Raw genomic sequence first — 14653 nt, forward strand, 5'->3', positions numbered from 1 at the left:
AGGCAACTGAGGTTTAAGAAACTGGTCTGCTAGTAAAGATGTATGATTATTCTTAACATTCAGGACCCTACATGATTCATTCAATTGGCTCCTTCTATTGCATCAACTGTTCAAGCTCAATCACCATGTTCCGTTACCTGCAGCTTTAAATCTTTATAGTTACTACTAGCACCGTTATGATCCTAATAGCAACCAGTACAGACATAGCTGTTGGTCCCGCTGACAATGGTGACAATGGTTATGATGCAATACACCACATTTACTGTCATCCATTTCATTTGACATTCCCAGTTTGGACTGTGTACATTTACCCACTGCATTTATATTTCAAACAGAGAAAGCTAATAGTATTTTCAGTGAGCAATCCCACCCAGTGGTGCCCCATATTTTGTTCTGACAAACTGTTGTATAACTCAACAGTTGATGGCACAACTAACACTTATTGGTATGGGTTGTATTAATCTCAGTTTGTTGCTATTGAATTATATTGAATTCACACTGGTGCTTCCACGGATACTACATTTAGTTTGGAGTAGTAAAAACCAGGGATCTCGGTTCACTTCAGTCCTGGTGCAGTTCGCTTGCAGTGTGAAAGCAAAATGTACCTTATAGTGAACCAAAGAGCAGAAGTAGTATAAGGTGTGTCATAGGGCAACATGCTAGATAACTCGCTACCCCTCCTGCTGCCCATACTGAACAGATTCTGGTAAAACTACATTAGGTTTGAACACCAAAGTAAAATCAGAAACCCCAATACAAAAAAAAAAAAAAAAAAATTGTTCCATCGTTTACCTGCAGTGAACAAGTCATTTTTGGTCCTGGCCAATCAATGAGCTGGATTTCCTCCTTTCTTTTTGGTCAGTGGTAATTTCAGGATATATTGACATTGTTTGGGCGGTTGGGTATGCTTCAATAAAGTGCAGTGTGAAAGCAAACCAAACAAAATGGTGTGAGTCCGCTGAACTATCCTGGTGTGAATGCGATAACAAGGCAAGTGTGTTTACATGGATGTGCATTCTGGTTAGGCTTGAGATAGTATGAGGCTTTTGGGATTGTATGAATTTGTTCAGAAAGCCAGCACACACAAAAAAAATACCTGCAGGAAAAATAACTCCCCGTCTCATAAAAACCAAAAAAGTTGTCTTTCATTACATTGAATACACCTGGTCAGTTAAAGATTTTTAAGTCTGCAAGGGGACGCCTACATGTGTGAGCTTCTAGGCATAAGAGAAAATGTTTTCTAAAAAAAAAGAAGGACTTAAAAATCTAAAACAGTTTGTTATTAAAAAATGTTTGTAAATGGAAATACTTCTGTGTCTATGCTTAAGAGGTCAGTGTTCATCATTAAAGGATTAAGAATGGTATTTTTCTTCAAATGTACCTCATTAGAAACCAATTATATTCACTGCATCAATGTTTAAAGGAGCCATTTCAAACCCTGCTAGAACAGCAGAGCAGATGCACCCTTGTAGGTCCATTCTTGATTTACTTGCACTTGTACTAGTATTTGTCATGAGTTTAAGGAAAAAAAGGTGGAAAAAAAGAAGAGAAAGCTTAAAACCAACATTTTCTGTGTTGCACAGACACATCAAAGATTGAGCATCTTCAAAACAGGAATAAGCCCCATAACTGAAATACCCACGTTGATGTAAACAAACACCGCTGCATAATTTAATTTGTTGTCCTGTTTTCACGGTTTCACAATTGCTTCCAGGAACAACTTCAAAGGCCAACTCGTTTCTTCAGCATTTAATGTGATCGTGGTTGAGCTTGCTGCATAGCTGTGCACCGACATGGATGGTGATGGCAGATGACAGACCGCAGCAACTAACAAGGCTTGAATGTTCACCAGCTTGTAGAGTTGTTTATCTCCAGGAGGAGCACTAGACTCAAACAAAGTTTTGGTTGTGCTTTTGGCTGTTTTAAGCATGTGAAAACAATTATTAAGTTACAGGTTAATACATGAATCAGTATTTTAACGTTATATAACATCTTGTTCTGAATTTTTACATTTTTATGCCAACTTACTGCATGGCTTCACTCAGAAACTGGGAGACAGTGATGACTGACATGTGACCGGTTACTTATGTGTTTGCCAATCCAACTTTTAAATTAATTAAAATATATTGTGGAACTGAGATCTATTTTAAAATATAAGCAAGATGGTATTCCAAATGTAGGTTTGAAGGAGGAGGAAAATAGTGAAGGACTGGAAAGAAAGAAAAGATGATGGTGAGAACAAGACAAAAAACAGAACAAAGAACAAAAACTAAAGAAATGGAAGCAAGCCAGTAATGGAAAGTTGAAGGAAAATATGGACACAGGAACTAAGAAGAAAAAAACAAAGCAGGAAAGATGAAGAGTTTGACATTAATGGAGGCATCTGCAGGGAGGAAAAATGCATTTACACCTGTTAGGGTTGCTTAAAAACCCCCTCTCTCAACCTAGCTGGAGATTTGCCATCTCCTCCTCTTATGCACACACATAGATCTCAACGTTATGCCACTGGACAACCAGAAGATCAGCTTGACTTTAAATCTGAGTAGCTACTCACTAATGCAACATATACTCTTGAAATGAACTGTCAGTCTGCCAGAAGCAGATAGTGAGAGTGCTTCCTCAGAAACAGGAGCTAAGTATTAGCACTATGCTAACTTCAAAGATTACTGGAAATTCTGCAACACAATCTGTCGTATGGTATTACTACATTACATATTAAATAGTAATGATGTGATCATTGAAGTTGATTGTGAGCATTTCTGTTTAATGTTTACAGGAGTTTATACATACATGATTTAAACAAAAAAAAAAAAAAAAGATGCATAGTTCCTGTTTGAATTTTAACTTTCTGCAGCAACATTACCGAAACCTAAACTGTATTAGAATAACAATAAAAATGGGCTTAATGCAACAGTGCAACAAAAAAAGGTCAATCAATGCATGTGTTTCTACCTTTTAGGCAAAAATGTACTTTTAATATGCATAAAAATTAAACCTAGGGTACGAGACTCTAGAAAAATGGTTTGAGCAAGCTACATTTTGAAAATACACAATTCAAAAGTCCCAACACCTTTCTTTAGACTTTCCCTTGAAGCTGCGCCTCCAAAGCACAGAAACATGCAATGATTGTTCCCGAGGATTCGCCTGGGCAACAGCGATTCGTTAACACTCTGCTTTCACTCCGCTCTCCCCTTCAGCTTTTGTTTTTCTTGGAAATAGCCTTCTCCAAAACAGATTTCCTTTTTTCGACCAGTAACCTGTCCAGGATGTACCTGCCTTTCACCTGCTAATTGCTGGGATAAGTTCCAGCTTTTCCGCACCCCTGAACTGGAATACAGGGTATTGAAAATGAATGAATGAGTGAGTTGATTGATTTATAACTGGGAAAATGGCTGCAGAAACACTGACAAATGAAAATAAAAAAAAAATAAACATAAATAAATAAAAGTAAATAAATGTAAAACTAAATGTCTTATGAGTAAAACCAGCACAATCTTGCTAAAATGGGGGCTATTCCAACATTAACTCAGGAACTAAAGCTGAACATATCCCAGTGATGTGGGTCTGCCGGAAGAGAGCTGCAGTCTTTGGGAACACCTTTCCATGTTTAACCTCTATTTAGATGAAATAGGTTATGAATTGCCTTATGAAGAAACATTTACAGGTCATATGAGAAACAATTAAAGCTTTTCTCTTCAACAACTGCTGGTGAAAAGTGTTATCTGGGCTGTTCCAGAGCACACTTCTCACTTTCGCAAGTGCAATGCAATGTGAAGCGTTGAAATGAGCAGCTGGAGATCTCATGTTAAAAACATAAACATACAGACACCCAGGAGTGGACAAACCAATTCTACAAGCCATATATATTTGCTATTTTAGGGGTCCAGCCTGTTGTTAAGACCAGGCGATGATTAAAGCATAGCACAGAGTGTTAAGCACTGCCCTCTGTGGCCTCCCTGTGAAACGATAGGCTGCCAGCTTGAAGGCTAGCAGACATGGACACCCTGTGAACCACCTGATCTCCACTAAACTGGATGACCTGACTGAGACCCCCAGAAGCAGCTGATGCCTGAAACTAGTGAGGGACACTGTGAAGTGGCCTACAGATGAACTCCTGTCATGAGTCTGAGCTCACTCCTGTCCAATCAGCCTGCAGTGTGTAATGTTATTCTGCCAACAACATAATGCAGTTTTCCTTTATGTTTACAGAATAATTAGGCCATCTAACAGCGGATAGTTTGGAAACCTTAAATTATCTGTTTACGAGCATGGAAAGAATAATCTTCATCATTCCCATTCAATTTCAGGATATCTTAGCATTTAAAAGCTGCAGGGATATATTAGAGTCAGTCAGTTTGTATATTTAAATGTACATTTAATTTAGGTGTCATATATTTAAACTTAGCCAATTTCGGTGGATGACTTGTTCTTGCTCCAGCACACACAGTTAACTGAGTGAAGTATACCCAATTCTCTTACAAAAAATGGTGATTTGCCCCTTTCAGCTTATAAATATTGATCTATTTTTCTTTAGTTTATCAACTAAGTTCAAGACCAAAACAACTTATATTAATTTTCCACCAGATAAATTCTCATACTAAATTGTCAATTAACCCTGAATTGGTTCCATGAGTACCTCTGAGTCCATTTAAAGTAATACAAGTACAAATAAACTATCTGTATGTGTTAGTCTGGCTTCAGCCTAGTGTGATTTCAGCCTAACATGTTTACAAGCATTTCTAAAGTCCAAATTTTTCATTCAGGCTAATGTAATTAAATTGTTTTCTTTATAAATATGGTAAGACTGTTGGTTGTTTCTAACAATTCTGTAACAGCAGAAATTAAAGTTGAATAATGTGACTCTATTAGCAAGAAAGTGAATGAGCCCAAAATATAGAACAAAACTTTTAATGAGGAGAAAAGCTTAAGATAAATGCTACAAAAATGAAAGCTAACTTGGCTACTTTCCACTGTTTTACTTTTTGTGTCACTAATGTTAGGCACACAGAAAATGAAATGTATAAAGAGAAAGAAGTGGTTTCACACAGAGATTTTTACTGTAACTATTTCTGGGTAAACAAGTTACATAAAACTCTTGTGTATGCTTGTTAGCTATGTGGTTGCTTTGTATACTTAGCTTAGCATAAACACCTGAAACGGGAAAAAATAGCTCTGCTTTGTCCTCAGGGAACAACATTTGACAGCCAGCACAACTGAACCTCATTAAAACCTCATTAATGAATACACACTGCTGTTTTAGTCCCATTTCAAATTCTTCTCTTTTGCCCTACCCCTTCATTTTGCAAGGGTAAGGTGCCCCCTTTTTGTGATGAAAGGGTAGTGGTAATTTGGCTCTTACTATGCATATCACAATATTTTCAGGGTCACCATCTCGAAGGAAAAAACATTTTGCACCATGTTCTCTACCTGAACCAACATCCAGTTCGAAGCCTTTTTTAAATGTAGAATTATTATTATAGGAGATCTAAATTATTCTCTATTTGGTAACTGAAATTATCTCACGATCAAGTGCAAATCCAAAAATGAGAGTAAGAGAGCTGTAAGCCTTATTCCTCCCCTGCGGAAAATGCTTTGAAGTTCAGAGATCTATCAGAGGCTTCAGTTTGGTATGTCCACCACAAACACCACTGACCTCCGCAGACCCTCCCACAAATCAATTCCCCCTTGCTGCATGGGTCTTATACAATCTTTTTACCAAGTCAGTCCTACATTTGTAAATCCACAATTTTAAAGGATATGTCCAAGTGAGCATATTTGGGTAAAAAATACAACACGTTTGTGTGTGAACAAGTGTTGAATGTATTTACAGCATGTCGTGCACTTGATTCAGCAACAGGTGCCTGGTGGCTCTGAGCCAGATGGCCTCCCCCCTCTGCACGACAGGAGGAAAGACAGGTGACCTTGCAGCCTGTGAAGACTGCAGAGCAAAAACTTCAGAGCGCAGTAACTAGTTGCATCGGCAGATAAAGGGCAGGGAGATAGACAGAAATGGAGAGAGAGGGGATGAGGGGCAGAGACAGCTGCTGCTCTGTAGATTAGAACTGAAAGTAGTGCCGTCTTTTTCTGAGCTCCGCTTTGAACTGTGTTTTTCCCAGCTGGAGTTGACGAATGGCTGAGAAACCGGGTCTGCAGTAGACCGGGCCAATTTCAGACCAGGACTTCAATGTGAAAAAATCAATTGCTCACCCAGTTTCATTAAAATGCATACAACTGTCATGTGAACACTCCTCCTTTCACAAGTCCTCATTGATTAATCATATGAGTGCCATTGACTATATATAGTTTGTATTAAATGTTATGATATCAAAGTTGATGCCAAGGCAGTCATCAAAAATCCAGATTTTCTATAACCTTTATACGCCACAAAAGCTAAAAGTGAGATAAAAGTGACATCATACCCACAACTGCTGAGGTAGCACTACCAATAAAGAAATAACTGTTTTAATAAGGGTAGAGTCTGACATGAGGCTGGAAGGTTTAAAAAAAAAAAAAAGGTTGCCAAATATCAGTGCAAGCCAATACTGCTCAGAGCTGTAAATGTGATTTATGTACAGCTAAAAGTAATCCCAGGATGATCAAAACAAGTTTAAACAAGAAAGAAAAGGGGTTTAAGTGTGTACTTCCATTATGAAGCCATGCACGGAGAGCTGAGTGCAGGTGCTAACGGTGGGGAGTGAGTTTACACACAGGGAGTTAACCTCCTGCTGAGATTTCTGTACTACAAGACAAACAGAGAAAGAAATATGTGACTGTGTGTGTGTGTGTTAAGGGCAGCATTACTCACTCCATCATTGATGCTGGTATGGAGCAGCAGTCCTGTATTGCAGTGAGCGGAGAGGTGAGGTGGGCGGTGTACGAAGCCTCTACCACCTGTTTGTTCCTGTTCACGACATCCAGGTAACGGTTAAACTTCTCCCGAATCTTCTTGGCCAGCTGGGAAAGATGAAGCACGGACATGTTAGACTAAAAGTGACACTCAAGTTGGATTTTCCACAGACAAGTCATGACAGAGCGGATACAGTTTTAAACCATTTTCTTTTCTTTTACTTTGTGGAAGGTCTCAAAGAAATACAAGATCTCTTCTTACAGGAAGTCCTGGCCAAGATGACGGCAAGAAAAAAATCTACATGTGTAATTAAAGCTACCATCTACATAGCTTGGAACATATTTGTTATTTGGCAATGACATTTGATAAAAGCCTTTCATATTTTATTTTGTCTACCGTAGCTGTAAAGACAATGAATAAATGCTTCTGCAAAAAGGGGATCAATTTATGCAGTTCTGCAACATCTGTGTTGATATTTGCAGCATTCCTGCATTGAATAGTTGTTTAAAAAGAACATCCCCAAAAACTGACTGTTTTTATTTTAGCCTGTGCAATACATCACAGACACAACACAACTGGAAATACAATAACAGCACCAAACACATGCATCGTTTGCAAGAAGATAATACAAATGAATATAAATAGAATTGGTTTCTAAAAAATATATAAGAATAGATCACAAGTTAAAACAGTTAAACTTTTTAATTCTTTCTCATTTATTCTTTCCGTCTATGTTTATCTATAACTACTCATCCTTGTTGCATCTTATTCTTTTGGTTCTTTTTACTGTGACCTTTGAATTGCCTTTACTTTACATTTTAAAAGGTAAATGAATAACTTTTACATTCAGCTCATCATCTACAAAAGTAACTCAAGTTTAAAGGGTTAAAACTACCAGTATGTGTGTTTGTGTGAACAGAGGGTGAGTCAGCTTTTTATAAACACACCAAATCAAATCTGTATCTGTATTAAGCATCCATGTGAACAGCCGTAAAACATTGAGGTTGATGTAAAGTTGTGAGAAATCCATCACAGTTCAAAGCAGAGTAGCATTGCTGATGTTTAAGGACACAACCTTGGCCTACCCATAATTCTTTTATCTACTAAAATCCTTACCCTAAAACACACCACAGTGCCATTGTAGCAGCTACAAACCATTCTGCTTTACTCACAAGTTGTTTGTAAATAATATACATTTAAAAAACAGAAAAGGTGTTTGTTTTTTTTTATGTTTTCACTGGCATGAAGGCCAGGAAGCAGGGTGGAGGAAAGCTAACAACTAGCCAGCTAGCTGGACAGTAATAACTTGCACCCTCTTATAACAAACAGCTGCTCTTCTTTAACATAAATGCAGGATATGAATGATTTTTCTATGGACGTGAAAGCTGACATCAAAAACTTTAAAGCCATGTTCACAAGTTTCTAACATTAAATCTTAGACAAAAGACAAGACAAAAGATAAAGAATACAGCAGCAAGAGAAAATTAATAAAAGTTAGAATCTTTCGTCATTAATTCCCTTGTGTTCCCACAAACATTGTTTCCTTTCGGAATGGCTGTGAGGAAAAAGAAACCAAGAGGAGGAAATTCTGTTAAAAGAAAAAAAAAAAAAACTTAGATGTTTACTTAAACTGACTAACACAGACTGTTGATGTCTCAGTATTAACTGTGGAATATATTTTTTTACATAGGGCAAGAAGCTTGGTCATCCCAGAGGGGCTCACAGTCGTTGCTTTTATTGCATTGAAAGAAGTCAAGTGATGTGGTTCGGGTATCTGTTCAGAATGCCTCCTGCACGCTTCCCACAGAAAGGTGTTTTGGACATGTACCACAGAGATGAGACCTTGGAGCAGACCCAGGGATCCGGTGGAGAGACTGTATAGGGAAGGACAACTTGGTGTCATGGTAGAAGATCTGAGGAGGTGATTGGAGGTCTGGGGGTCACTGCTTAGCAGAAGGAAGATGGATGGATGGATGGATGGATGGATGGACGGACGGACGGACGGACGGACGGACGGACGGTTAAATTTTCACACTGAGTTTTTTTGTTACATAACACAATGTGGGGAAAGTGTCATGGTCTTGACACAAAACATTACATGTTCTGCAACTGTATACTAGTTACAATTCTACATGAACTTAACTTTGAGCTAGTTCTTTTTAGACCAGAACTGGAGTGACAATAACCCAAACATGTGGAGGTTGGGACACATTAAAGGACTAAAAAATGTTATGGGTTGAGATATTGTTTCTGAATAGAAAGAAAAGATGTCTTCTTCTGTTCCACTTCTGTTTATAATAATTCTTTGAGTTAATCAGTACTCTTAGTGTTTGATTGGCCCATTTTAAATAGCGGGAGATAGTTTTACTGTGACAAAGGAATTATATTTGAGAGCATGGTAAAACTCCAAGAAATATTTAAATAATGCACGTGAATGAATATTAAGTCTTTTTTCCAGGATAAAGGGGAAAAAAAACTTGAAAAGCTTCCTGCCATGTGTTGTAATGTGCAGGGAGGGCAACAATAACACAAAAAACTGTGATCTAAATACTTTCTGTAGCCATTGTAAGCCACCTCCTTAGCCTTCTGGAATACAGAAAAGGCTTATTTCCACAGTAACTGGACCCCCTTTGTTCACATCCCATAATTACTGCTGCCTGCAAAAAAGACTGTGATTGAAGCCAGGAACAGGAAGAAGTACTGCGACCCACTGACCGCTTGTACACCTAATCAACCGGCTGCTATTCTTATTAGGGTTTTAACAAGGGCCTCAGGCACAGCCCACAATTACTGCTGCTATGCAGCAAATAACACACACACACACACACACCCACAGAGATACCAAGACACTAAAGTATACAGTCACATCAGGACATAAAGCTAAACTCCACTGCACACAGAACTGTCAATGCATAGCAATTAGCTGCATTGAACTTTGTATTAAATAAGGAAAAATGGGCCAGTGTTCAGAAGAGGGTGTTACCGACTGGGGGGAGGTAGAGAAAGGAAAAGAGAAAATACGGCTCGACTTTTAACAGAGTCACTTCAGAGAAACCAGAAACTTCTAGCTGTGCAAGTTAAAGCTTAGGTTACAGCCCGCCACTGAGCAGCCAAAACCAACCTATGCTCTGCAGATTAACCACACTCTCCAAAACACAGGGCTCCTCTCTCCGTTCCCTGACCCATCCGACCAGATCGTTGGGCTTGCAGCCCCCCAGTGGGACTGGTTCAGCCACAGAAGTGGAGTGAGTGGAACGGGTGTTGCCTGATGTTTCGTCTTGGAGCTGTGAGATTTGCCAGGCAGCCTTCAACCAAGGTCACAAGCAGCAGTGTTTTCAGGCGAGACTGAGACGTACTTTGGGACACAGGTTTGTTTTGCAGATACTGGTTTTGAAACCAGCTTATTCTTGGATGAATATTAAATTACTGCAAACCCAAGGAGCTGAAAATTTGAGGCATTACTTCCAGTAAAGGTCATAAGACTTTTAACACTGCTGACTTTGTTCCCTCTAGAAGGTGACATAAATAATCTAAAGAAATGTTTAAGTACAGAAAAGTAAAATGTTTTTACTAAACAAAATGTTAAATTTTAAAAATGATAAAATGGTAAAATATGGGAGAAAATATGGGATTGTGGAGCAGCTATTGTGTTCTAAACAGCAGTCGTTATCTTCCAAATCTGTTATAGTTGTTGTAGGCCTACATGCGGAAAGTCAATGAAATGCCAGAAATGCGGACCAGGAAAAGAAGAATAATCCAAATCTGATTTATTTTTGTTTATTTATTTATCTATTTAGCCGTCATTTCTAGTCTTGTTATTACAATTTCTTTAAATGTCACCATGTGTAAAAGGCTGTAGCTGGACTGAGTCCAGCAGCTGCAGCCCTGCTGCAAATCTAAAGAAAGTTAATAGTGCATTCAGCCTGCTACATGCTGTGCAACCATGCCTATGCATTCTCAATTCATCTTTTTTAATTACATTCTGTAGTTTTTGATGTGAGAAGAAACTATAAAACCACTTTGCTGCTTTCTAAGAACAATGGATTCTCTGATCCAAAGTAAAAACATTAATAAAAGCCAGCAGTTTAAATTATTAATAACCACTCTGACAGCACATCAATGAATAAAACAAGGAGATACACAAAGACAGCAAGCTTGTGTCTTTAGAGAGTGAGAAACAGATGTTTGCACATATCTTCTAATAATTCATTTCTACAGAAGTTTGCTGAAGATGGTGACTCCTCGCTGCAGCTCCTTTCCTTTCTCTGCTTTCTTCCAGCCTTTCTCTTTCTCTGTTGATGCCATCCTAACTGAGCCTCAACTTGGTTCTGGCACACAGCCCCTCTGACCACAAAGAGCAAGTAACCCAACCACAGCAGAGCTATAATCTGATGAAGTTAGACACCACCTCAGGAGGGTTATAGTTCAAATTTCTGGGCACTCTTTAAAATGCTCCCTTATGTAAAATGGTTTTTAAGAGCATACCTTGGGATTAATGCTAATTAAAATACAATTACTAAAAGATGCTGCCTTCAAATCTCAGGGTTATTTTTTTAATTGAATTTCTTTGAAGGAATCAGTTGAAATGCTGTAACTAGGGCACCCAAACCCACTTCTTGGTGGTGGTTTTTGTCTGTTTAGGACAAAAACAGCTGTAGAGACAACAGAAACTGTGTTTTTAAGGCTGCCTCTGGAATATTAAAATAAAACCTACAAGCTGTATTTTGCACACACAAATCCACGCACCAACACAGAAGGATTCACCAATGCTCACACAAACACGGTCACAGGAGAAATGCAAACAAACATAAACCTGTCTATTCTTGCTGGTGGCTGTTTACCAGTCTGGTGTTTATTGTCACTCGTCCAAGATCCTGTGCAAACACACACACACACACCACGTCTGCACACAGTCATTGAGACTTTACACAGACTGCCAGGATATCTAGACTTAGTAGAACCAAAGTACCACATATAAATTCTGACTTCGATTTGGGTTCATTGAAGACAAATCGTTCATTTCTAGCTGCGGTTTGTTTGCCTCTCTGAGCGTTTTTGCAGCGTCTGACTGAAGCTCTGCGCTCACATTGTAAGCAGAAGGGGAGGAAGGGAAAGAGAACCACAAGTGGAAAAGAGACAGAACTTCAAAGCCAATGAGACAGCAGCCATAGAATTTTAATAAACCCCCTGGAGTATGTGTTCACCACACATGACCAGAGACAGACATCATCCAAGACACATGCATGCACCAACAGGTATGAGCGCGCACACGCTGGACAGCAGAGGATTTTGTTACTCACCTGCTGCACTTCTGTCTCTCCGTTTGATGTCTTCTCTGTGTACACGAAAGAGTTAAAAATCCTCTGTGGAGGAAAAGAGGAAGAAGAAACATCAAGGTCAGATCAGGAGGAAGGCTGAAGATTTAGATCCAACTGAAAACAGTTACACGAGGATGTGCCTGAAGAAACATTTTGTTTTAGATGTTATGCAGAAACATTTGGCCTCAACAAGATGGAGTTTTAACATCTATAAAAACTGTTATATTATTAAAAGATAAGAGATCGTTACCAAACAGCTACTGGTAGCTCAATGTTTCACATCTGTTTGTAATAATGCAAAGATTGTATGTCGTCACATTTGTAGAGGAATCCAGTTATATTAGGATGTTTTCTGACTGATGAAATCCATGCATATTGGCAAATAATGCTTGTTAGGAAACGTCTAATGAAACTGCTGCTTAAACTGGATGCTGAACTACTAAGAACTCATCCACAGACATTTTGGATGAACACAGATTTTTTTTTTTTTTTTTCCCAGTTCAAGTTTAGTATTTTATTGTGATTTTTATTTATAGCCTCCTGTTTGTCTTTTGCATTCAGTTACAACAAAAACTGAAAAATGGCATGAGATTAAATGTTGCCTTAAATGTAAAATAATTGTAAAAAATTGGACTAAGACTAATTTATTTAGACTGAAAAAGATTTTTTAAAAATGCTCTATTGAGAAAAACAGAAATAAAATAATCCAGACCTCGAGTTATGCATGTGTAATATTCATGCCCGGCATTAAAACCTCCACATTTTCCTCAGTCTGGTTTCATATTTCTCATTGCTGTTTATGCAAATAAACACAAAGGTTTTATAAAACTAGAAGTACATCACTAGTATAAATATACTCTGACGCCAAAGAGATGGCAGTCCAATTGCAGTCAATAACCGGAATAACAACATTAAAGACCAAGACATTAATATATTAGGAAAAATTGAAAACGCTTGAAGCCACACCATAAAGAGTAACTTTATCACCTTACATCCATGGGGTGTATGAATTGTAATCTGCAGCAAAAACTTTTGTTTTCAAAACTTTTGTTTAGGTTCACTTCCTAATGTGGCCTGAATGTCAGGTTTAAAAACAGCCCATCTTTCAGCTGAACCCGTCTTCAGAAAATTTGTGATTGGTTCTTTAATGGCCCATAATGTTAATTTTTCGCTATTAGAATTAATAAATGCCAAAACCCACTCAGGTGTATTGATGCTAGAGGTGCAGAGCTGTGGTGCAAAATGATCAGATAAAGCTGTGCATTGTATCTGCAACTGTTCCAGAGGTGCTGCAAGTGAGACTCTAATGTCTGTATTCGATGGGCCAGAGTTATTCATAAGCTTATTCAGAGAATAAGCTTATGTTAACATAAAAGCTAATTTCCTTGAGAAATCCCATTGAGCGTGTGATTTTATTACATGTAGCTATCATTATTATGTCGACTCAACTTTCCAAATTGTAAGTTAATATATACGCAGCAGTAGTTTCAGACTCAGTCGAACAAGATCTTGAATCATACTGTATATCCACCTGACAGCATCCAAATCAAGTTCACTGAATTAGATGAAAAAACCTGAGCCACCATCTTGAATGTCAACCCTGAGAACAAACCAGAAACATCAGCAGCGGCAGCGATGGAATTCCCTTTCACATACAAGTGCATCTGGAGCCATTTCATTAAGCGGTCCGTAGAAAACGATAACCCAAACTATCTGCCAAAACCAGAACCCCAAAGACTCAAATAGCCAACCCCGTCCTTTGCATCAGTTTCTTGGTTAGGAGGGGAAATGTGTCACCTGAGTGAGGAGCCCAGCTTTTACACAGAACAAGGGCTTTTTTGAGCCAGGTTCACAAGTTGATGTTACATATCCAAGTTCGCCTTCCAGGCTGAAACATTTTAGTGGTCTCCAATTTATACTAAGGGAATAAGTAGCAGAACGATGCATTAAGTCATGGAGAAAATGAGTCCTGGAATGACCTCAGTGGTCTGAAAGCCTCAGAGCTGCCTGAATATTCACCTGCTACAACACACTGGCTGAAAAACATACATTTATTCAGCAGGTCTCTCGAGCCCCATCACCTACACAGTCTCTCTTTGGTGTAGTTATGCACACACACACACACACACACACACACACACACACACACACACACACACACACACACACACACACACACACAGGCTTTACATACAGGATCCAGTGCTATGTGACAGCTACAAACAGAGTAAAACTAATGTTTGTGTTGTGGCAGCAGGCAGGCAGGTGTTTCACTGTAAGCTCCCCCATCACACTTAAAGCTCTAAATTGCTCGGTTTATGTACTCCAACATTTCCTGCCGTTTGTCTACACCTTTGTTAGCCACATTGCAGAGATCCCCGAAAGCTACAGATACACACCTAGCATGGAAGTCACTTAATATAGACTTATCGCCCTGCAACAGATAACATCAAGCATCATAATGAGCTTGTAGATGTTGAAGTGTCGT

At 38.6% G+C, this 14653-nt stretch overlaps 1 protein-coding gene across 1 annotated transcript in view; it reads right to left on the minus strand.

The window, feature by feature from the left end:
* cachd1 (cache domain containing 1) overlaps positions 1–14653 on the minus strand; it is an 89499-nt gene that overhangs the window by 41325 nt on the left and 33521 nt on the right. Inside the window, exons 2-3 of the mRNA XM_042006766.1 lie at positions 12148–12210; positions 6806–6954 (exon numbers count right to left, since the gene is read on the minus strand). Of these exons, the coding sequence (XP_041862700.1) occupies positions 6806–6954; positions 12148–12210 (212 nt within the window). The remainder of the gene's footprint in view (positions 1–6805; positions 6955–12147; positions 12211–14653) is intronic.

This window comes from Melanotaenia boesemani, chromosome 14 (assembly GCF_017639745.1).
Source record: "Melanotaenia boesemani isolate fMelBoe1 chromosome 14, fMelBoe1.pri, whole genome shotgun sequence".
Taxonomy (NCBI): Eukaryota; Metazoa; Chordata; class Actinopteri; order Atheriniformes; family Melanotaeniidae; genus Melanotaenia; species Melanotaenia boesemani.